General features: G+C 42.6%; 1 protein-coding gene across 1 annotated transcript in view; it reads left to right on the forward strand.

Moving 5' to 3' along the window:
- The first annotated feature begins 257 nt into the window (after positions 1–257).
- ARHGAP28 (Rho GTPase activating protein 28) overlaps positions 258–25,823 on the forward strand; it is a 139,704-nt gene continuing 114,138 nt past the window's right edge. Inside the window, exon 1 of the mRNA XM_010818945.4 lies at positions 258–855. Coding sequence (XP_010817247.1) covers positions 680–855 — 176 coding nt within the window. The 5' untranslated portion in view covers positions 258–679. The remainder of the gene's footprint in view (positions 856–25,823) is intronic.

Genomic DNA, 25,823 nt, shown 5'->3' on the forward strand with positions numbered 1-25,823 from the left:
GGAGGGCAGGGACGCGGGGCCAGGCAGAGTTTGGTGGTTGTGGCACCCAGGGTGAGGGAGGTGCTCAGCCTGTCGCAGGAGGGCAGTTCCTGCCCCAGAGGCAATCAAGTCCACTGTAACCGGACTAAGTAAACAGCAACGTAATCCGCTTCTTCAATTTTTGATGTGGATGCTTTAAATGAGAGAGTCCCATCTTCTCCCTCTCCTCCCCACGTTGGAGGCGGCCCCTCGGCCGCTTAGCACGGGCTCCCAGGCGCGGTTTTTTCTCGGCTCCAAGCTGCCGAGCAGGAAACGCTCCCGGCCGCGGGATAAGCCTCCCGCTGGAAGGGGTGGGGGCGGGGGCAAGAAAGGGAAAAAGGGAAAGAAACAAAAGCGAGAAAAACTTGACCCGAGCTGCCAGCGCGAGCCTCCGACGATCGCGGCGGGCTTCGGGTTTCCCAGAAGCGGGGATCCCACACCCCAGCCACCCCAACGCCACCCCCGGCCCCCCACCTCGCCCTCCCAGCCCCAGCCCGCGGGGCTGGTGGGCGTGGACTCGAATCCATGCTAATAAGCCGCGCGGCGGGCGGGGCGGCGATCCCGCGCCCCTGACAGCCCGACCGCGGGAGGAGCCCCGGCCGCGGGAGCCCGACGGCCGCGCCTCCCCGCCCCGCCGGGGACCGGGCCGGTGCGCTGGCCCATGTTGGTCCCCGCCTTTGTTCTCCGGCCGGAGCGGAGCCATGCGCGGCTGACGATGGAAGTGGAGGACTCGGGCGGCGTGGTGCTCACCGCCTACCACTCGTACGCGCGCCCCCCGCCGCCCAGCCCGGAGCCGCGCTGCGCGCCCCGGGCGACCGCCAGCCTCCCCGGCAGCAGGTACCCACATCGCCCACCGGGCACGAGTCTCCTGGGCTGGGGGGTGGGGGGTGGTGGTTTCACAGGCAGCTGGGTTTTCTGCCAGAGCAGAGGACCACCATCGTCCGATTGTGGTTTCAAGTTTTAGTGGACGCGATGATTGAGCCTGTGGTTCTTTGTATTGTCCTCTGAAGACGTTGGCCAGGAGAGGTTAGCAGAGTTGTGTTCTTCTACAACTTGCTGGTAATAGGCATATGCCTCGTTTCTGCCAGATTCATCTATTGAACTATTGGAGAATTAAAAAAAAATGAAGCAGCAGCAGAAAATAGAAAAGAAAGTAAAATGTATTATCTTAAACCTGCAAACACTATCGAGAACTTTTTAGTAACATTTCACATTAGCTAAAACACAGATGGAGAGATTCTCCAAAAAGGAAATCTCCGTAGACCTTTAAAAACGATTTTACTTGTAGATTAAAAAAAAAAAAAAACAACAACTTTTGAATGTATACATACATTGGTATCACTGTTGTTTTATTGCTAATGTTGACTGTTTATAAATGCAATTCTAATTTTCCTTTAGGTCAAAAGAGGTCTGAAAGCTTTTCACTATGTGCATTTTAGATTTCATAAATCGGGGATCTAGCTTAATTACGTTATTGGTGTTCATCTATTTGACGCAAGATCAAGGCTGGCAAGACTTCTGTTAAGTAAACGAATGTAAGACCCTTAAAAAGTTATCTTGGATGTTCAGATATATTACACTAGTAAGTGAGATGGTTTGATGTCTCTGACACATATTTAGGGGAAATAGTATTTGTTTAAATGTGACTATCTGCCATGCATCCATTGAGCAATGGTTTTCTTTACCAATGGGGAGTTTGAGTGGTGTACTTTTCTGCATGTTTATTTTCAGTAATTTTTTCCTCTTGCTTTTATCTTTAGTTGTGATAAGGATTACTTGTTTCCTAATTTAATGGACTTGCAAGACTTTTAGCAGATTGTGACTTTATTTCAAGAGGTATCCTCTTGGCTAGCATCCATGAGAAGAACAACCTGCATTGGCATGAGACCTGGGCTGGGCTTGGCTAACAAAGAAAATATCATTTCTTTCAAAAAGAGCAGGTTGAGTGAAATCTAATTTTTATATAAAGACAATGAGAAAATAACATTTTTTCCTTCCAGTTTTAAGAGCCATGCACATTATTTTAAAGGCTAATTGAAGGTACAAACATGTGTTTGTCTTTCGGGTATTTTCTTTTCTAAGCATGATGGTCGACTCTAATCACTCAGATTATGAGGAACTAAATAGACATACTGGTGAGAGGTGGGCGCCGGGTTTGCACATTGCTAGCTGGTCCTGGTGTGGCTGCCCCCGTCTGTAGCCCTCTGCAGCTGTCTAAGAGTGGAGCCAGATCATGCCCTTTGGGCTATCCGAAATTACATCCCTTTCCAAAGCAGACTGGAGAAGTTCCATCTGCTCAGCATGCGGTCTTCTGGGATAATAATATATGAGAGCAGGAGTTGCCTATCCCAGCTGGTGCTTTACCGTACAGTTGCCAATTAGACTTATGTTGCCCCAACTTTGCATCTTTGGTGACTGCCCTGCACCCCCTGTGGGGGAACATTTGTGCCCCTCACCCTCTGATGCAAGAGATAGATGACCCCTGCCCCCTGCAACCGAATTGTGAGAGAATAGCTCAGTTCCTCGGTTCTCAGTAACAGCAATCCAAAGGGGGTCCCTGTTCTTACAGGGAGCTGAGGACACCATCAGTCATGCGTCTGATAACAGAAATAATCAGGCCTGAATTATTAACCTTTGACTCACTAACTACTGATCAATACTCCCTTTCAAGCCAAGGAGCAAGAATGTATTGTTCCACTTATGAAGAGAGCACTCTCTCTTTCAAGAGTACCCTCTCCTTGAAATTGCTTACATATGTGTAGCATATTTGTGGAGTAGTGACCAGGGTGGCACTAGGAAGCATGGGCTATTGTATCTGATTTCCTGAGTATCAACATTCTTTAGCTCTGGGTAGCGTAGTTTATTTCAGAGCAAGTCATCTGCTTATTCTCCAAGCCTATACTTCATCTAACTTTATGTGCTTTTGATTTTTTTTTTCTTTTGGCCTATCTTTTTCCCCACTAAGATATAGTTTCTCTCCCTTTCTCTTTCTCTCTCGCCCTCTTTTCTATTCTCTTTTCTTCACTGTTGTATCCTGAGTGCCCAGATCATTGTCCAGCCACTGCAGGAGCTCAGTAAGTTAATGAATTCCTACCAAATGGCCAAGGTAAAATGGAAGCATTTATAACAGCATGAGTCAACCTATTTGCACCTACTATGTCCCAGAAACACAGTAGGCATTAGTGATACAACGATGAATGAAATGAAAGAGCCTGCCTTGAGAATGTAGCCTTGTACCTTTCAGACCAGTAGGATTTTTAGAAAAAAGCTGGAAATAAGTGGTAACATTTCAAAATCAAGAGGCTTCAGATATGAACTTCAGTTTCCCATTAAAAAAAAAAACAAAACACAAAGGATCCAACAACTCAGGCCTGCACAGGCTGAAGCTGCGTCCTGGCTTCTCCATTTCACACCTCTCCCTGTTACTCTTCAACACTGAAGATGGGTGTCCATTGTAATTTTTTGGGGGGCCTGCCCATTTTATTTTATTAAAGTATCCATTATAAAGTACACTTGCCAGTTACTCAGGCTTGAGGTCAGACTGCCAGACTCTGTTCATCACTTACACCATTTTCTACCATGTGACCTTGGGGAGCCTGCTTCAGCTACTTAGACTAGTGTCTGACACCAAGGAAGAGACTATTACCGCTTTTAATCACAGTTGTTGATGTCAAGAGGAGTAAAATATTTTTGATACCTATTTTTCATACTTACTCATGCAGGAAAGACACTCAAGTACTAAGCATTTGTTGGGAGAGAAAAAGCAATTCCTTATTTCACAAACATCTATATTTACATTCTGTTGTAAGGATAAAAGAGAATGAAGGATTATAAATTCTCAGTTCTGTTAAAACAGATGGTTGGAGTTGTCCTTAGAATCATGTGATTTTTAGGAAGCTCAGTTCCTAGACCTTTATTCAGAATCGAGAGTGAAATATATGTTCAAAATGATTTCACTTAGAAAATGAAAAGTAGCTGAAGATGAAGGTAGATATTTTGTTTTTCAAAGGTTTCCTAAATTATATGCAAATAACATATACAACATTTTTTGGTGAAGGTACAGTTTAAATGACCATGAGTGTTTCTGATGTTTTTCCAAAGATACCATAAACTTCCTGAAAGAGGACAAAAATAGAGTAGGAAAAAGAGCCAGCTGTTCCTCAAAAACAAATAGAGAAGCTCCCCAAGGTTATCCTAGGAATTCTAACTCTACGGCAATTTTAAAACTTTCGTCCAGGCCATACTGTTTCCTAATAGCATAACTATTCATCCTAATGGGGATGATTTGATTAAACTAGAATTAGTGATGAATAGAAAGTAAATATTTTATTTGTGGAGAAGACTAAAATTAACAACTTTTAGTGACATATTTATGGGTACTTTTCTGGAAAAATATTAATTAATTATAAAAAGACATTTATTTCAAGGTGCCAGCTCTCATTCAGTTAAGTATTAATGTAGGTCCATGTGAGCTTATAAACATATACACAGGTACACCAAATTCTGGGGCCTAGTAGGTATACTTTCTAGAGGATTCAGAAAGAGTAATGGAACTAGAATTCTTCGGAGAGAATAAGGTATTTAGAGATCGTTCCTCATACGATAGTTGAAACTGGAGTAGGTGTCTCTGGTTTCTTTTTACAGCGGGGTCCTTGCTGATTGTAGGTGGCTCCCTGTGTAGAGCTGTTGGAAAACATCTGGCACATTTCCTTTGATCATGTCATTTGGCTAAATATTTTGCCAGTTGCTCTGTCCATTTTTATCTTGCTCTGTTCTCCCTGATCATTAATCCTTAATGTTTCCAAACAAATTCAGGGAACTTAGAGTGTTGTAGAATCATTAACTTTCCCTTAACTCTTTTTTTTTTTAATTTTTTAAAAATTAATCTATTTTAATTGGAGGATAATTACAATATTGTGGTGGTTTTTGCCATACATAGACATGAATCCACCACAGGTGTACATGTGTCCCCTCATCGTGAACCCCCCCTCCCACCTCCCTCCCCACTCCATCCCTCTGGATTGTCCCAGAGCACCGGCTTTGAGTGCTCTGCTTCAGATTCCCTGGAGAAGGAAATGGCAACCCACTCCAGTATTCTTGCCTGGGAAATCCCATGGACAGAGGAACTTGGCGGGCTGCAGTCCATGGAGTCGAAAAGAGTTGGACATGACTGAGTGACTAAACAATAACAGTACTAGTAACGAAACTATAGACTTTATTCTGATTTCACAAGTTTTTCCCACTAGAATTGGGATTTTTCTGTTGTAGGATTGCATCTGGGATTCCGTATTGCACTTGGTCATGATGCCCAAACCTCCTGCATAATCCACGATGGTCTGTTGTCTTTTGTGACCTTGCCACTTTAGAAGGACCAGTTGGTTGTTGTAGGCAGTCCCTCACTTTGGATTGGTCTTATGTCTTCTCTTGATTGGATAGAAGTTATGCATTTTGGGCGAGAATTTCACTGAATGATGTCAGGCCTTTCTCAGTACATCATTTTGGGGGTTCATAATGTCACGGTCTTGTTGATGTTAGCTCTCATCACCTGGTTAAGGTGTTGTTTGCAGGTTGTTACAGGTTTCCCTATGTAAATTAATCAGTATCTTGGGATAATTTTTGATGGTGCTAACATCCTGTTAACTCCTCAAACTTTCTTCCTCTGATTTTCTTGTCCATATATGGATCTTGCCAATAACATTTATTACAGTGATGTTCTAATGATTTTCTATTTTTCTCATTCCTTCTACATTTATTTTACAAACTATAAAATCTACATTCAGTATTCTCTCTAGTTTTATTATATGTGCCGTTTTTGCCCTTAAAAAGTCAACCAATATATTTTAACCTACTTTTTTTTTTCAGCTTTGCCACAGCATACAATAAAAAGGGTTAGTTTTACCTGGTCTGAGTTTGTGAAACCTATAATGATAAAATTCCTAATTTTCAAAGTACATTGTTTTTTGGAAGCAAAATTTTATTCCACAATGACAACATTGTTAACTGACTGTACTCCAATATAAAGTTAAAGGTTAGTATGAAAGAGGCTTCCCAGGTGGTGCTGGTGGTAAAGAACCTGCCTGCCAAAGCAGGAGATGTGAGATGTGGATTTGATCCCTGGGTCAGGAAGATCCCCTGGAGGAGGGCATGGCAAGCCACTCCAGTATTCTTGCCTGGAGAATCCAATGGACGGAGGAGCAGGCTTCAATCCACGGGGTCACAAAGAGTCAGACACGATTGAAGCAAAGTTGCTGAATTAAATGCTGTGTTCGGGGATGGTGGGTATTAGCGTCCACTTTGTCTGATTTGCTACCGAGGATGCTCTGATGGGAATCTTCTCCCCTTAGCAGTGTCCTGAGATGTTACTTGAATGGTTTGCAGATGTGTCACACGAAATAAACATTCTAGTTTGCATATAATCAAAATTTCTTCTCATTTCATCCTTAAACCAAGTAATTTCACTTCCAAGATCATTCCCATTCTCTGTTTTCTCAATCTGTGGTCTCTTGATACCAGTTCTAGCCAAGAATAGAAGTAAAATGGTCTATAGAAAAGCAATGGAAGAGAATAAAATGTTTCTCAGAAGAATTAAATGATAGACTTTGTTTTGTTTTTAAGTCTCTTTGGATGAAAATATTAAGTCAAATGTATCTACAAATAGTGCAGAACCTCAATGACTGTCCTCATTAAGACGAGAATTGCAGTGCTATAGTATAGGCACTGACTGATGTGAAGTTGTTTGCTTTACAAGTGAATAGCTTAGAGTTAGTTGCTTTGCTGTGCGCTTGAAACGGTCACAACATTGTTAACTGACTGCACTCCAATATAAAGTTAAAGGATAAAAAAAGTAAATAGTGTATGTTGGTGTATTGTTTTCTTGCTTATGTAATTTAATTTAAATATTATTTATTGTTGCTATTTTTTTCTTTATTTTCAGGCAGATCTTAAAGCCACTAGTGGTACTTTTGTTCTTTCTAATATTGCTATTTTTAACATGCTTCGTGATTTACTTTTGATTAGATAGTCAAGCTGGTTAGAACTGTGTAAAGAAGATGCTGTTCAAACGACTAAAATATATAATCTCAGGAGAAATTTTGATAGCATTTATTTCCATTTCTTTGCGAATTTTTTGGTTTTCTTGTTTGCGTTCATGTTTTGCTGTGGTCTGGTTACTTGAGTTAGTGGGTTTTGTATAATGTTCTGTCTTTTATAACAAGGAATTCCATGCGTCCATTGTTCTGAGAATATTAGAGGATGTGCAGCAAAATGTTAACGTTATGTGGGAAAACTTAGAGTGGAAACTAAAAGTAGTGGATTGTTTTTATTATATATCATCTTCCTAAATATTCACAGATTATGACATATTCTTTGAGTATCAGATGTTTTACATCAGTCTTCAATAAATGAATATTACAGATAAAACTGTCCATTTGACAGACATTCACTGCCAAGTAATTCCAAGCGTGGGAGGACATCTACTAATGTCAAGTTGAGAACCAGCTGTGGTGTCTCGTGTTGCTCTTAATAACTGATTAAACCTGTGCATTCCATCTCTGATCCCTTTGACAGATAGATGATGACTGCACACAAACACGTAATACCAAGGACAGGAAGCAGAAGGAGGAACTGGAAACCAAAGAGAGGAGTATGTAGTAGTTTTAAATTGTCCAACACCTGAGATCTATGTGTACCGTCTTAGTTATTCTGAGTTGTATATCTTTTATGTATAAGAGAGAAATCTTTATTCCTATCTTAAATTTTCTGGTCAGTGGACCAGATTTGCTCTTGTAACTCTGTAATGTATAAGGAAAAGAATTCCTTCGAAGTTTCCTGTTCAGTGTTTAGAAAACAATGGACATGTGTTTGTCTTTATACAAAGACCGATCAACAGATTTATATTTTTTAGAGCTATAGAGAAACCTGACAGGTGTTTAGAACAAAAAGGTTAAACTTACTAAAATGCCATTTTAACTAATAATATGATGTTTGATCTCTTTCCTTCGCACTTTTCCCCGCCTTCATTACCATACTGAAAAAAACCAACAGAGTAGCCAAAGTTAACAGATCAGTGGTTGGGACTGAACCCATATTTAAGTGGCTGGGGATATAAAGCAAAACAGAAGAGGATAAATGTTGTTAAAGAAGAAAGGACTAAGCTTCCTTTCTGAAGATTTCCTTGACAGTTGTAGCCAGAAGTTTTCACCTACCATAACAATAATGATCATTTGGTAATTCATCACATGTGTCCTGTGGTGTCAATTCTGTTTTTTTTTTCCCCCCCAAAAGTCCTCATTTTATTGATAGCTTACCGTGCTTGGCATGCACTGTCTCATTTAATCCTTCCCACAATCCAGTGATGTAGGAGGAAACTGAGGCACAGAGAATCAGCCTGAGATCACATAGCAAGGTGATAACGGTCTTTCAGAAACTGGTGCTTATAACCTGTTATTTAAATCTTGAAACATTATTTTGTATATTATGGATTTAGTGTTTTTCTGCTGCAATTTGGTTATAGGTTTATTGAGAGCAGGGACAGCATTATCATATCCCCACTTAGCAACCAGCAATAGTAACTCTCCCACAGTAGATATTATGCTTCAGTTCAGTTCAGTTCAGTTGCTCAGTCGTGTCCGACTCTTTGTGACCCCATGAATCACAGCACGCCAGGTCTCCCTGTCCATCACCAACTCCCGGAGTTCACTCAGACTCACGTCCACCGAGTCAGTGATGCCATGCAGCCATCTCATCCTCTGTCATCCCCTTCTCCTGCCCCCAATCCCTCCCAGCATCAGAGTCTTTTCCAATGAGTCAACTCTTCACATGAGGTGGCCAAAGTACTGGAGTTTCAGCTTTAGCATCATACCTTCCAAAGAAATCCCAGGGCTGATCTCCTTCAGAATGGACTGGTTGGATCTCCTTGCAGTCCAAGGGACTCTCAAGAGTCTTCTCCAACACCATAGTTCAAAAGCATCAATTCTTCAGCACTCAGCCTTCTGCACAGTCCAACTCTCACATCCATACATGACCACAGGAAAAACCATAGCCTTGACTAGACGGACCTTTGTTGGCAAAGTAATGTCTCTGCTTTTCAATATGCCATCTAGGTTGGTTATAACTTTCCTTCCAAGAAGTAAGCATCTTTTAATCTCATGGCTGCAGTCACCATCTGCAGTGATTTTGGAGCACCCCAAAATAAAGTCTGACACTGTTTCCACTGTTTCCCCATCTATTTCCCATGAAGTGATGGGACTGGATGCCATGATCTTCGTTTTCTGAATGTTGAGCTTTAAGCCAATTTTTTCACTCTCCACTTTCACTTTCATCAAGAGGCTTTTGAGTTCCTCTTCACTTTCTGCCATAAGGGTGGTGTCATCTGCATATCTGAGGTCATTGATATTTCTCCTGGCAATCTTGATTCCAGCTTGTGTTTCTTCCAGTCCAGCATTTCTCATGATGTACTTACTCTGCATATAAGTTAAATAAGCAGGGTGACAATATATAGCCTTGACATACTCCTTTTCCTATTTGGAACCAGTCTGTTGTTCCATGTCCAGTTCTAACTGTTGCTTCCTGACCTGCATACAGGTTTCTCAAGAGGCAGGTCAGGTGGTCTGGTATTCCCATCTCTTGAAGAATTTCCCACAGTTTATTGTGATCCACACAGTCAAAGGCTTTGGCATAGTCAATAAAGCAGAAATAGATATTTTTCTAGAACTCTCTATCCAGCGGATGTTGGCAGTTTGATCTCTGGTTCCTCTGCCTTTTCTAAAACCAGCTTGAACATCAGGAAGTTCACGGTTCACGTATTTGAAGCCTGGCTTGGAGAATTTTGAGTGTTACTTTACTAGCATGTGTATGCTTAGTGTTGATTTAATCATTTTTTTGCAATCATGACTATTCTGTTTAAATGGAATAAGCATGGAGTAGGTTAATTGTGAATGGATATAATTTGAGAAATTTTGTTACCCCTTGAAGGGAAATAATGGGATTTTTTTTTAAATGTAAAAGCTGTATTCTTGCCCTCTTGCAGTCTCATTTAGGTAACAGTATTTTAAAAATGGACAAAATGTATTATAGAAGTCAGCTTGATCATGAAAGTGAGATCCAAGCAATTTGGGGTTATAGGAAATATTCCCTGGACTCTTTTTTAGGCAGAAGGAAGGGAAGGCATTTTTTAATCCTTTAACCTGTAGGTTCATGTTCTTAGAATTTTTTCATTTTAGTTTTATCAGTTGTTTTCTCTAACTACTAAGACTGATTTCTACGGCTAAAAACATATGTTTCATTTTGTTCTTTCCATGTGATCTATAACGTAGTTCTTAATGCAGGTCAAGAAACAGGCTCCAGGAGAATTATCGGGGTTTTCCTTTTGTCTCTCCTAATATTCAGTCAGGTTTTCACTTTATCTTGACTCTGAAACCAACCAAGGGATAAGCAGCTCCTGGACCTTGCCTTTGTGCAGACCAGGTCTGTTCTAAATGTTGCTCAAAAACTTAGGATAAGTTGAGCTAGATTGTACAGTCCAGTCTGGACTCCGGGCCATCCCTAGTCTCCTGTCCGCCTGAGCACAGTCCTTGTCCCTCAGTGACCCTGGAGCCACGGATGATGCTGAACCAAAATTGGGCTTCAAGGATTTCTGTTTAGAAAACAAACCCAGGGCTCATTGCAGTCTGGACTTGAATCTTCTGGAGAGGTCAGAGTCCACAGAGTGGCCTCCAGGCACTTGTGTTCATTTTCCAGGGGATTCATTTTGATCAGCTTTGTTTTTCAGAACACTGGAACTATTAAAGACTGGACGGTCATTTTAGTTATACATAAACAGTGTGGTCTGGGCTTCTCTGCCAACTGCCATGTCTTTAGAAGTGTTCTCTATTTTTAACCAGCCGAGTTGTTCAGAGTATATTACTAATAGGAACTGAGCATCCTGCAAAAAAAGTAATGAGTGAGGACTAATCTCTGTGGTTCAGCTGGGGAGCAAAGAATGGAAAGGGGCCTTGTGGAATGCGTCAGGGCTCTGAGTTTGTCCTGCCGACCTCTGGTCACCCGCTCTCATTACCTCGGCACCTTTGCTGGCCCAAGGCATGGACAAATGTGTTCTGGGAGCAGTCAGGCCAACAACAAGGAAAACATGGAGGCGGGGGAAACCGGAGACTTGATGGGAGACCATTAAATGTCCAGAACTGGAGAAAAGGTGGTGACCGTTATGAGAACGACATTTCCTTAGCTTCCTTTCAAACACTATTACGACTCCCCATGCTCGTTATCTCACCAGACTTAACTTGGAGAGTCTCGAAAACACACTGGCTGTGACTTTTCATTGGCATCTTAAAGAAAAACATTTGCTGACCTCAGTCGAGCAGGCAATTAAATGGGAAAAGCGCTGACTGTTAAGTTTCCGCAGATTCTGTTTTGAAAGAACAGATGATGCCTGGCCCCTGTGATTTTTAACATACCACAACTTCACTTCTCTCCTCCTCACTTAGAAAGCTCAGTGATTACAAGGTCCACTTGGCAACTATTTTGGTAAAATCAAAATTGTGCTTAGTTGCAGAAAGCCCCATGCCAGAGGACTCCCCCCTCTTCAGTTGCTGGAAGCTGGTAATTGGAAAAAGCAGGCCACGCTCTGCTTGTTTAAAGCTGTGTCATCCTTTGTGGGGCAGTGAGTCAACACCAGCTAAAACAACATGAGTCATTGTTTAGAAGAAGCCTAGGAGAAGCTGGTTTCAATTATACAGTCCTAAATAGACACGATACTACTCTTATCTATACTCAGTTTTATTGTGGAAGTTAAGGAACATTAGCACCCATTCTCTTTAGAGTTCATGGAAGTATTAATACAATACTTAGCTACTCAGAGGACTTTTGAAGGGGTCTTAAGAAGGAACTCTCTTCAGTTCATCTGAATTTTACACTTATTTCTTCTTTTGTCTCTTCCACTCCCCACTCCCACCTCTCTGCTCATACCCAGTTCAGATCATTGCAGTTTTAATCTGGTTTCAGAGCTGTTGGGTTAAAATCCATAAATTCACAGTTGTGGTCTTGTAACTGTTTGCTGCTTCTGTTCCAGGATCCCCCTGTGTCTTTATTTCTCTGGAGAGGAACGGATAGCTTTAAGGTGCACCATAATTGTGGGGCAGAGAAACACTTTGGAAAGCTAATGCACCGATCCAAGTAAAGACAATGAGAGTCTAGACGAGGATACAGATACAAGGGAATAATAAGGGAAGCCTGTGGGGAAAACAGCAATGAAGTTGCTGTGATTTGGTGATTAATGCATACAGGGGACCAGGAAAAACTCTTTTGAGTTTTTGTTTTGGAGTGTTATGAACTGACGCTTCCCTCATAGCTCAGCTGGTAAAGAGTCCGCCTGCAATGCACAGACCCCGGTTCGACTCCTGGGTTGGGAAGATCTGCTGGAGAAGGGATAGGCTACACACTCCAGTATTCTCGGGCTTCCCTGGTGGCTCAGCTGGTAAAGAGTCTGCCTGCAGTGCGAGAAACCTGGGTTCCATCCCTGAATTGGGAAGATCCCTTGGAGAAGGGAACGGCTACCCACTCCAGTATTCTGGCCTGGAAAATTATACAGTCCATGGGGTCACAAGAACTGAAATTGAGAATTCTGATGGATGCGCAGAAAGTGAACAGGAGAAATTTAGCCTGTGAAATTTGGAACTCAGCTGCTGTACCCAGCTCAGTTCAGTTCGGTTCAGTCACTAAGTCATGTCCCACTCTTTTTGACCCCATGGACTGTAGCACACCAGGCTTCCCTATCCCTCACCATTTCCCAGTTTGTTCAAATTCATGTCCATTGAGTCCAACCATATTGTCCTCTGTCGTTCCCGTCTCCTTCTGCCTTTAATCTTTCCCAGCATCAGGGTCTTTTCCAATGAGTTGGTTCTTTGCATCCAGTACCCAGCTGATAGTTGGCTATACAAGTTGGAAACTCGGGCAGGAGATCAAGGCTGAGAGTTCTAAACTATTTACTCGCGGGAGACTTCAGCATTTGAGAGATGGTTAAAACTGGGACTGGATGAGATCTGGCAGGAGATTATAGTGTCTCTGTAGAGACAGCAGTGGAGCGAAGGTGGAACCCAAGGAGCAGCGCCAGGTGGAGTCAGGTAGAGCTTTGGGGACCCCTGATGGAGACTATTTGGGAACTTTCTGGAAGCTCAGGCATCAGACTTAGAATGAGTGGACAGCTGTATCAGGTATCTAAATGACCAGTAAGGTCAAAACTAAACATTGTCCACAGACTTTGTAGTGTAGATAACAATGGAGACCTTTGCTAGCCTGGGTCTGATGGAAATGAGAGGGGGAAGCCTGTTTGCTACAGGTTGGAGAGTGACTGAGGTCAGGAAGCAGAGGTGGCCAGGGGAACCTATTGTCAAAGCTTAGCTGTGGGAAGGTGGAAAGAGGAAGGCAGGACCAAGAGCGGAGCTTTTAAAATGAACTGAATATTGGCCAAAAGTCAAGAAAGAAACCTAGCACTTCTAAAATCTAAGACTTGAACACACTTGAGCTCCTGCTTATAATCCCGTGATAACATTTCTGCGTGTAGGATGAGCCTTTATCACTAGGCCCACAGTGGTGTGTCAGCGCTTCTGGGAAGGGAGCACTGTTTACTTCATGGCTGACTCTCACTGCCTTCCCCCTCCTCCGTTAAAGAGCCTGACACTCAGTAAGAGTCTTAACAAATTGCTGCTGAGTAAACCCTGCGGGGGCTGATCTGTGTAGATGTGGCCTCTCCTTGGGCCGAGGAGCTGTTAGGGAAGTCTTCCAAAATCTCAGTGTTGCTTCCTCTGTGAGGGCTGCCTCCTCTCCAAGCCACACTGCTCACTCCACCTCTGTGCCTTCTCTGCCTCTATACTCCTCTTATTATGCTTATCCCGCTACTTAATAGTAAGACTTATGTGGCTGACCTTTCTAAAGATGAGGAGGTTATTTATGCCCTGGACCATGTCTTATTCATCTCGGGTCCCTGGCGCATACATGCTTACTCAGTAAGTGAACAATTAATTCACTAAATAATAGTGAAGCTATTTTAAATATATGATCATATTTTCATAATTGGCTATAATGTTGAACCTAGAAGTATTAGAAATGTTGGACTGGTGTTGTGTTGGAGAATATACCATCCTGATTTTGCATACTACCTGCTTTCCCAGAATCTACTAAACTAGCCTTTCGTCATAGGAAAACATAAACTCTTTGATGATATGCTATGAAGTAAAGATAGAAATCAAAGCTGGCAACAATTGTAAATGAACATGCCTTGACACATAAAACTGAGAGCAGCATGGATAATAAAAAGAAGGTAAATATGGCCTCCATTGTTTTAAAGATTAAATTTTGCTCAAGGGTCACTTCGCTTATTAAAACAAGAAGAATTTAAACTGATTTTTACAATAAAAGTGAAATTGAGCAACCTTCTACTGAGTCTCTGTATGCCATATACCCTATCAGGTCCTGGGGCTGCAAAAATGATTACTCGTCTTTCAGTGAGAATAGATGGACTGTCATCAGGCATTTCAGTGGCATCTGAAGTACAGCTCGTTGAGGGTAGAAGTGATGTCTCTCTCTCTCTGTGTCCCAGCATTAGCCCCCAGACCCAGAGTGGACATTCAGTCTTTGAATGGTGGGAAGAATGGTGGAGGAAAATCTCATGAGATGCTCTGGGAAAGCAGAGAAGGTGTAACTAACGCTTGGGGCTACATTGTTGAGGATAAGATGTGGTTAAGGAAGGCATCTGGGAGGGGTCCTAGCTAGATTAAGTCTTAAAGAATGAGCCTGGATTAGCAGGAGGAAGGAGACTGGGAAGAGTGTTTTGTCAGGAGCACCAGTCTGGGGAAAAGGAACAGTACACGTAGCCATGGTTGCTGGTGTGCTGAGGCTGGTAACAGGAGACCAGCCAAGGGGGAGGGACCACTCACTGTGCAGTCTGGGGAAAATGATGGAGGCAGAATGAGCTTGGTTACATGTCCAGTTTTCTCATTAGGATAATGAAGGACTTCTACAGGCTGACCTCTAGGATCCCTCCTAACTCAGAAATTCTCTTATTCTCTACAGTTAATTTGGTAAAGAGGGCAATCAGATAATCCTGGATTTTTAACCAAAACATGGACTCCTACCTGCCCTCATTTTGTAATAACATCTTTCCCCTTCTCCATTAGCTCTCTTGTGTAGATGATCTCTTGGGTACTTCTGTGGTCTCTGTGGGAAGCATGTATTGTCTCATGTAGTACCTTTGATTACTCTTAACCAAAATTTGATTCATTTCAAAGAAGCTACCAAAGGTAGAATGACTTGTCAGTAAGGTCTGTGTCTTTCATATTTTCTTTGAAAAATACAGCCGGTCCAATAAGCAGAACTGATTTTTGTTTTTCATGTGATTGTAAGTTGGTAGCCCAGTTAATAGCTTCCCTGGTGGCTCAGACAGTAAAGAATCTGCCTGAAATGCAGGAGACCTGGGTTCAGTCCCTGGGTTGGGACGATCCCCTGGAGAAAGAAATGGCAACCCACTCCAGTATTCTTGCCTGGAAAACCCCATGGACAGAGGAGCCTGGCGGGCTACAGTCCATGGGGTCACAAAGAGTCGGACACAACTAAGCAACTAAGACACACAGCCCAGTTAATAGGGGTGTTAGGTACTGTTGAAGAGTGCCATGGCCTTTTATGGTTTTCTGTCCACATTTAAAACAGTATTTATTCATAACTTAATTTTTGAAAGATAAATTTTCTTAATATCATACTTCTAGTTATATTGGCACAAAATTAGAATAAATTTAATATGATTTAAATAAAGCAGAGATTTCCAAGAAATATGTGAGCATATTCTATGTTTTCTCTGTGTTTTTCAATAGTCCAGCAACACGTACACGCAATTTAAGGAGGAAAATATGTTTCAACTATTTCCTCATTTTCTGCTTTTGAGCTTTTGTGAAAGACCAGGTCCCCCAGTTGAGATATCTGAGGACTTACTGCTGGCACGTGCCTGTGAGAGAGATGGGCATGGAGGCCAAAAACCACCCACCCTGTCTTCTCCTGTCTCTCATCACCTCAACCACTCCTATGGCAAGAAATTAATGTAATGTCAATGATCTTAAAGATCTTCAACATTTTTGAAAACACAGCCTCAAAAAAGCTTTTATTTAGTGATAATAGTCACTTGAAAAAAGTGAAAGTGTTAGTCATTCAATCGTGTCTGACTCTTTGCAACTCCATGGACTGTAGCTCACCAGGCTTCTCTGTCCATAGAATTCTCTAGGCAAAAATGCTGGAGTGGGTAGCCGCTTCAGTATTAAATGTACTTACGTATTAAAAGTATTAATGTATTAAATGTACTTAATATATTTAAAAGTTGAGATATGCTCAATATACAGTAAAATTCACAGTTGATTCAGCTAGTTGACTTTTAACCCATGTAACTACCATCCAAAGTAAAATACAGAACATTTCCATCACTCTAAGAATCTCCTTCACACCCCGTTTATATCCTGCCAGTTTCTGACTTCTACCACTGTACGTCAGTATTGCCTATTCTTGGAAGTCGTATAAACAGAACATAATAGTAGATACTGTTTTGTGTCTGCCTTCCTTTACTCAGAATAATAGTTTTTGAGATTCAAACACATCATTTCATTAGAGCTTGAAAATAGTAAAAAGTGTATGTAGGCCTTTTGGTGGTTTCATTTTATTGTTATAAGTGTTTGTCATCCAATTGTCCACAGGCATTGGCTGTTGCGTAAAGGAGAGGCTCAGGTGAGGGAGCAGGTTTAGATGAAAACCCGTCACAGGATTAGAATCTGGAGTCTCAGCTCTGTTGTGAAAGTGAAAGTCAAAGTGAAGTTGCTCAGTCATGTCCGACTCTTTGTGACACCATGGACTGTAGCCTATCAGGCTTCTCCATCCATGGGATTTTCCAGGCAAGAATACTGGAGTGGGTTGCCATTTCCTTCTCCAGCGGATCTTCCTGACCCAGGGATCAAACCCGGGTCTCCTGCATTGCAGGCAGACGCTTTACCCTCTGAGCCACCAGGGAAGCCCTGTTGTAGACCCAGGCAAAATTGGGAAGTAAGCACATTTGTTTTTGGTTCCTGCTCAATTTGCTTGGACTTCTGGAAATCAAACCAAGGGTTGGCTAAGAAAGAACGAGAGTTTTACATTTAGCAACACATTAATTGATTTTAAACAGTGAGTATAATAAACACTTTTGTCCAAATAATTCTTTTAATGATGTGTGTGAAGGCAATGGCACCCCACTCCAGTACTCTTGCCTGGAAAATCCCATGGGCGGAGGAGCCTGGTAGGCTGCAGTCCATGTGGTGGCTAAGAGTCAGACACGACTGAGGACTTCACTTTCACTTTTCACTTTCATGCATTGGAGAAGGAAATGGCAACCCACTCCAGTGTTCTTGCCTGGAGAATCCCAGGGACAGAGGAGCCTGGTGGGCTGTCGTCTATGGGGTCACACAGTCAGACACGACTGAAGTGACTTAGCAGTAGACTTAGTGAGAAAAATAAGTAATAAAATTAACTAAGAAAATAGACTTCTAGAGTCTCTGTCGTTCAGTTCATTCATCCATTTATTGTTTCTTTGAATTTCTTTCTTAGCACTTGTCTTCTGAGTGTCTTCTCCTGAGGGTACTGTGAAGGATCACAGCTAAACAGGATGGAGTTTCTGTGCTTGAGGGGCTTTTAAGGGAGCCTGAGGGCTTTGGAACCATGTCTTATTCAGCTTTATGCCTCCTGGAGAGGACATAAGCTTTAATTCCTAGAGGAATGGTGTTTAAGTTGGGCGCGTGGGTATACTGGGTAATGTAGGTTTATTGGTGTATGGGTAGGGTGTGGGGTAGACAGGATGTACAAGGGGTCTCATAATCTAGCTCGGATGTCCTGCAGAATTGGTGAGGGAAGTAGTGGAAACGTCTATACAAATATTTGCAAGGTTTTATTTGCAGGGTGGGATTGGCTCAGCGAGTGGTCAAAGATGTGTCAGTTGTTATGGCCAAACCAATGAAAGTAAATTAAGGAGAGTACCTCACCATGGGTGTCTTCAACTCTGTATAAATTTCTTTCAAAATGAATGAAAACTAGTTTTGCGAAAATCAGACCAGAGCATAAACTTAACTGTTTTAGAACTGTAAGACAGTTTATTACCCACCCCCTACTCAACCCCACCCCCTCACAACAAAAATAACCCATGTAAAATAGCTTATCCCGTGGGAGTCACTGGCTTAATGGTAATCATAAGCATATGCTGGAATCCAAGTGCTTCAGCCAGAGTCCCATCCTCAGGCTTCACATTTAGCATAGCTCTTACCCTCATTAGCTTGGCTTGTGGTTGGATGACACAGCTGGGTGTTGTGGATGACAGAATTTTCCTAGCATTGTGCACCAGAGGGATACAGGCAGGTGGGGAGAAGACTAGCTCAACACTAATGAAACCCTGACTATCACATGCATTCTGGTAATTCCATGAAGGCAAGAATGTTGCTAATAACAGAGCAGATTTTGTAGGTCGTCTCAAACTTGGTCAGCTGCAGTTAAGCCTGCGGCTGCTGGGCCAATGGAATGCACCCCTATTTGTTTTCGGAAGGTGGTAGAAGAGATCCAGTTACAGGTTTTCCATCTTCCTGGAATTATGCTACCCCTAGAATAGAATTCTCCACATACCCAAGTGGGATTAGACCTCAGTTTTAGCAAGTATCCAATTAAATGAACCATTTACTGCATCAATACCTATTTTGGGGAACTATTTTATGTACAGGATATCTTTGTGTGTGTGTGTGTGTGTGTGTGTGTATAAATTTATTTAAAGTCAAATTATAAATTGTGTTGTCAAAATTATTTGATGAACTACTGAAGCAAGATAACTTCACAAACAGCATGCATGGCAGATGCTATCTTTTAATTTAGAATTAATTGCTTAAAGATACACAAATGAGAACCAAAGGGGCTGTACTTTATGTTTTCTTGATATCTCTAGCATGGGGACCTGAGTGATATTTTTACATATCGAAACAAGAAGGATTATTTTTTATCATGTAATTCTTAGCTTTTTCAAGTCCTAGAGCTCTTTGCTGCTGCTGCTGCTGCTGCTAAGTCGCTTCAGTCGTGTCCGACTCTGTGCGACCCCGTAGACGGCAGCCCACCAGGCTCCGTCATCCCTGGGATTCTCCAGGCAAGAATACTGGAGTGGTTTGCCATTTCCTTCTCCTGAGATGCTAATAAAAACCAGTGACCTCTATGAAAAGTACACATATGTATGCTGTGCAAATTTGCATGCATTTTTCAGATGGTTCATGGACCACAGGTTAAGAAGATGTTGGTCAGATTATTCAAAATTTCCTCTCTGCTTCCATCCAGGATATCTTTACACGTGTGGCTAGCACGACCGTTTCATATACCTGGAGAGAGCGATCATGATATCAAGTGTGTTTCCCAGGACCTAGAGATGAATGCTGAACAAGTGTGGACAAGTTCCGTATAAAAACAGCTAGAATGCCTGCTGTTCTGTGTGTCCCCCCAGGCAGGACACTTCCGGGTGGCCTGGTCATGATGGCCAGTGTCTGGACTTGGGCATTTCCGCCTGGTGTGAGAAAGTCGGTGGGGCAGAAGCTGGGAGTTCTTGAGCTTATGGAATAATCCCTGTATGAAAAGGGTGTTTCTGTTCTCAGGGCTGAAAACGACGGCAGGCAGCATCTAACGCAAGTACTGCATTTTAGCCACTTCTCAAGGAAGGTTTAGAGGGAGCAGAAATCTTTCAGTGTTTCACGTGTGGGGGGCGGGGATCGCATAACTTTTCTAATAGTGAGATGAGAGAAATTGTTTCGTTTTGGCTTTTTTGGACCCTCGTTCCCACAGTCCAAGCCCAGTGTCCTGAATGGGAGTTTGCTGGGTGTTCCTAGTGCTTTGCTTGGATCCCTGTGCAGGCGTGTGCTCTGCACTTGAGACTGCTGGTCCCTAGTCTCGTGTGCCCAGACAGACAGGAAGATGTGTGCTTATGCCAATGAAGCATTTCTGAGATTGGAGTTAAAGCCCCTGGTCCATCTCTGACCAATATAATTGTAACCACAGGAAAAAAAGTTTGAGCTGAAAGCTAATTAGAGCAAACAACTGACCTGATCTGTTTGCACATTATCTATTCAGTAGCTGTACCACAGTGGAAATAGATTCAGGAAAGGTGAGCTGAAGTCAGGAGTTGCAAATTAGTAACATGTCTTTATAGGGAAGTTAGAAATGAAGGAGCCAAACAGATACTGCTCTCGCCTACAGTGATTCCCTGGCGGTGCTGACAGAATTCTGGACTGGACAGATATTTCTCCTTATACAGGGTTTTATATTGTGCCTTGATTACATACAGCCTGATTGTATGTAATCAGTTTGATTTCATCAAGCAGTTTATATCATATTTGAGGTCCCAAGAGTCCTTAGAAAACATCTAACCTTGTTTTTCCAATGAGGAAACAGATATTAAGCAGCTCAAGTCTCTCATATTCTAACATTTATCTGCCATTTTTTATGGGAAGGACTCGGTACATCTTCTCATATTGTCTTATTGTTACTTTCCATAGAACATGCGGTATTCCAACAGGACACTTCTCTGTCCACAGGCTGTCAGATGACGTGTGTGTAACCAGACACGGGTGTTCGTGGGATGTGTGGCATCCATTGATTTAGGACTGCAGCCCTTCTCAGGTCTGGGGACAGAAGGCACATTTAGTGCAGTGTGGTTAGTCTGTCCTTTGAAAAAAAGAATTTTAACACTGGAAGACGTAATTATTTTGCACCAACAGATTTTCTCATATTGTCAAGTTTAGGTAGCTTCACGGATATACCCTTGGTGCTCATTTAAAGTTCAGTGAGGACCTCAGAAAGGAAAAAGTGCTACCTTCAAAATGTGGTTTCTTTAAAAAATTTTAAATAACTTTTTTTCCAGTTCTTTTGAGATATTATCAACATATAGCTCTGTATATAGAGAGAGTGTCAGCATAGTTATCTGACTATGTGAAATGATTACATACATTGTGAAATGATTATAATTAGCTAATATCCATGGCCTCATGTATATACACAATAAGAAAAAGAAAAAATGTATTTTCAAAACAATGGCCTTCGGCTCAATTCTCTTTCCTGGCTTTCTTCTTCTGTCTCCTGGACTTCTCTGTAGGAGGAGACAGCTTAAACTCTCCAGCCCGTGAAGGTACCATGCCCTCACCCATCTCTGGGCACTTCCTATAAAGCCAGCTCAGCTTCTAGTGCTTTCTGGCACTGGCAGAAACCCTGGGGGTTTCACTCCCAGGAAGTAGGTACTGGTTCGCCTCTCATTTTGTAGGTTTAGAAACAGATGCAGAAGGTAAGTAATTTGCCCCAGTGAAACCCTGGGGGTTCACTCCCAGGGTTTAAACCCTGGGGGTTTTACACCCAGGAAGTAGGTACTGTTTTGCCTCTCATTTTGTAGGTTTAGAAACAGATGCAGAAGGTAAGTAATTTGCCCCAGTGAAGTAGAGCAGCCTTACTCCAAAACCCATGCTGCTGCTGCTGCCTTTTTTTTTTTTTTTAATTGTGGTAAAATACACATATTCCGGACTTCCTGGGTGGTGCAGTGGCAAAAAAAAAAAAAACAAAACCCACCTGTCAGTGCAGGAGACACAAAAGACGTGGGTTCAATCCCTGGCTGGGGAAGATCCCCTGGAGTATGCCCACTCCAGTCTTCTTGCCTGGAGAACCCCATGGACAGAGGAGCCTGGTGGGCTACAATCTATGGGGTCACAAAGAGTCGGACACGACTGGGTGACTGAGCACACGCACGCGCGCGCGTACACACACACACACAATATAGCAGAGCCTGTGCTTCTTCACCTGCATTCTCTGCCTGCTTTCTACACACCCTCGTTCCCTTACCTGAAGAGCCTCCTTCCTGTCTCAGCGGCTTCAGTCCTGTCATCCCTGGGGGCTGGGCCACAGCTTATGCTGTCTAGAAAAATCTGCCCTAATGCCTTTTCCTCTTCCTTCCCCTCCAGTCTGTGTCCAGTTTCTCTCCGTCGTGCTCCTGGTGAATGCGGGGCCTGTGCTGCCCTCCAGTCATTATTCCCAATGATAAAGATGCCGTGACTGCTCTGTAGATGCCTGCAGTGTGTGCTGCCCTCCGCGTGCTGGAGCCGCCATGCGTCCCCGTCTTCTCACTGTCCAGCAGCATGCCCCATAGACGCCGATGAAGTGGAGTGGATGGGGCCATATATGATTTTTTTTCCCACCAAACTAGAAAGCAAGATAATCAACTCTAGTTTTAAATTTCTCACAGAAGGCAGTTTCTCACAATGAGAAAGAGAAAATGAAACACCAAGAAGCACCAAGAAATGCTAATCAGGGTCAGGTTCCACATGACCAGTTGCTTATGCTTTCACTTTTTAGGTTTTCTCTCTTGAAAAGGAAAAAAAAAAAATCCCTGGGACGCGAAAGAAAAAGGAAGTGCCTTTTGTTTTTCATACTGTAAAACGAGAGTGTCCATGACCTCATTTGAGGCAGTCATTCTTGGACATAATGTGTCTCCTTTAGTGAAAATGCAGCGTCTAATTTAGGACTCCGTAACCAGGGATGATTCACAGGATATTAGAGGATATAATTTTAAACACTGGGAAATGATGGCCATGAGGAACATACACAAAAATTGAGATTGTTGGCGCTGGGATGTTGAAAGGCAAAATGAGCCCTGCCAGCTGAGTCAACAAGAAAACTTCGAATCGATGGGTTCACACATACTTTACTGGGGTGTCTAAAGGATCTCCTGGTTCTCTCCTGGTGTGCCCACCTGGAGATGGCCCTACCAGACCCTGCAGGGGCAGTGGTGGCTCCGTCGTAGTGGCTCCGTACAGAGAAAACGAGTGCTGTCTCTGCGATGGTATAAACCGTGATACCTGGCATGTCGTTTTCCTTTGTGATTTCAGATGGCTTTCCTTTCCTTGGAATTATCTAGAGTTATGAAGTTAATTGGCAGTTACTAAGACAAGAAACCAATTTTTCTACTATAACAAATAGCAAATAGCAAAGTCTCATTTTTTTTTGAGGTTTTTTTTTTTTAATGTGGACCATTTTTAAAGCCTTTATTGAATTTGTTGCAATATTGCTTCTGTTCTTTAAGTTTTAGATTTTTGGCCACAAGGCATGGGGGATTTCAGCAACCCCTACCAGGGATCGAACCTGCACCCCCTGCATTGGAAGGCGGTCTTCACCACTGGACCACCGTGGAAGTCCCACCCCCGCCCCCCTACCCCATTTTGAAGACATGCCTACAAATCTTTTAAAGAATTCCAGGCATCTGGGAAGTCCAACTTCATAAAATAATGATTAATTAGAAAGGAAGGAGCACTACATTTGTAGAACAGACTAATTTGATTGTACTTTAACTGTTAAATAGATTAATTTTCAGGGTGGTCATTCTCATTACACGCATTTAATTGATGTTAAATTGTATTAAGAATTTAATTTTAACTCCCTTTACAAACTGGCCAGTGCCCATTCTCCCTTGGTAGACTCATGAGATTTCTACGCAGCCGTGCTTTTTAGTAATCCTCATTTCTGTTCTGAGAGGAAAACGTGAGTGGGGCCAAATGGAATTCTTTCCCCTACTGAATTGAATAACCACAGTTTCTGAAACTGTCTCAAAAGAATGTGAGTGTTATAAATTATCAGGTCCTTAGACCCAAATTCAAGCTTCCCTGGTGGCTCAGACTGAAGAATCCACCTGCAATGTGGGAAACATGGGTTCGATCCCTGGGTTGGAAAGATCCACTGGAGCAGGGCATGGCACCCACTCCAGTATTCTTGCCTGGAGTATCATCATGGACAGAGGAGCTGAGCGGCTACAGTGTGTGAGATCACAAAGAGTTGGACAGGACTGAGCGACTAAGCACAGCACAGCCCAGACCCAAAATCAGACAGTGAAGTGAAACAGACCTTCTTATTTGTTCTGGTTGCATCACTGGCATCACAGGTGAACCAAGGCTTAGAGCTTAACTTTCAAATTTGAGCTTGCTTCCGATCCTGTCTCTGAGCTTCCTAGAGGGCACGAGTGGTAAAGACTGCCTGCCAACGCAGGAGACTTAAGAGACTCGGGTTCAATCCCTGGGTCGGGAAGATCCCCTGGAGGAGGGCATGGCAACCCACTCCAGTATTCTTGCCTGGAGAATCCCATGGACAGAGGAGCCTGGCGGGCTACAGTCTGTGGGGTCACAAAGATTCAGACGCGACTGATGACTTGGCACGTATGCCCATTGATCCTGTGTCTCTCACAATCTTTTCTCTCTTCGTCCGAGACCATTCGTGTCTTCAGTGAACACAGACTTCGTGCAGTGTAACACAGGTTCCCGGCTCAGTAGGGCCAGTTACCGAGCCCCCTCCAGCCCCTGCACCATGAGGATGTTGTCTAAACAGAAGGGATTCTGTGTGGTGGGCTCTGGAAACTCCTCACCCGGTGTCAGGCCGGTTCTTAGCTGGAATCGCAGCATGGTGACTCCCAGGCTCTGCCTCCTCAGTGGAGGAGCACAGATAGGCGACCACGCCGTGGCTTCTTCCTCCCAGCACGTCTTGATCATCTTGGCCACAATTCAGGAACGCAGAGGGCAGGCTCCTGTGAGGTGCCTCAGTAGCATCCCACCAGGATGAGCATTTATTTTTCCCTCTTTATATGCGCATAATCATTCTGTCTGCTTTGTCTTTGACTCACTGACAGAGGATGATTTTTTCTATTGTTGTGATAAGCAGTATGCATAGGAGTGTTGGGTGAAGTAAAAATAGAGCCTCAGGCCTCTCTTAATAAATCAGTAGCTTTTGTATCTTACAGAATTAGTCAAGCGATTCTGCATCAAGGCTGTAATTTGGGAGGGCGCAGAGAAATAAGAGTTTCGTGGATACCCAGGTGCCCAGTGTGAAATGGTACCTGAGGGCTGATGTTGTCGTTTGTTTTTTGTTTAAAGGAGTGTCCTTGAAAGAAACCATTAAATGTTTCTGCATACTTTCAATACAGTATCACAGTTGTAAAAGGTTAAAGTAAGAAATCAATTTGATGTGAGAGTCACTGCTTGTGTCTAATTAAAAATAAATCTTCAGATTAGCCTTTAAAAAATTTTGTTTGGACATTGCTGTTCTATCTAATATAAAGTGACAGTAAAAGCAAGTATCGCGTTTTCAGTGAGACCAAATTGAAGTTGAGTTCCTATTTTTCTTCTCTGTCCCTTGTGTTATTTGTGATTCTTAGGGATAACGCAGTCCTACAATTCACTCTGTATCACACTGTGAATTTTCAGCTTATTCAGTAAATGCAGCCCGTAGTTGGAAGAATAGAATATGTGCAATAGTATGTGGTTTAGTTAGAGAGTGATCTTTAAAAATTACTTTTAGTAAAATGAATGTTTTTAAGACAATTGAAAGGATAACGTTTGGAGAAATGAAGTGGAATGATTTGAGGTGTCTTCTTGTTGTTTTAAAGCTTGAATTCTGATGGTCTTCCTGGAGCTGTGCCTTCTGCATGTTTCTGAGTCTAGTCGGAAACATTTCACCCCAAGCATACCGATTTTTGTCTTGGTAAATACTGTCTCTGTCCATAAAAGACAAAGAGTTTGCTGAAATTCCTGTAGGAGTGTTAATAGTAAAGCTGACACACAGAGACGTACTCGTTTTTCATGATTAAGATTTGGTCAAATTCTGGTCTACGTATTAGTGAACAGGTGCTTAAGTATCACCTCAGTAGCTCTAAAATACGCCATACAATTGATTCTCTGTTTGCAAGGACTCCAGCTCTGTTCTGGATA

Source organism: Bos taurus, chromosome 24 (assembly GCF_002263795.3).
Source record: "Bos taurus isolate L1 Dominette 01449 registration number 42190680 breed Hereford chromosome 24, ARS-UCD2.0, whole genome shotgun sequence".
Classification (NCBI taxonomy): Eukaryota; Metazoa; Chordata; class Mammalia; order Artiodactyla; family Bovidae; genus Bos; species Bos taurus.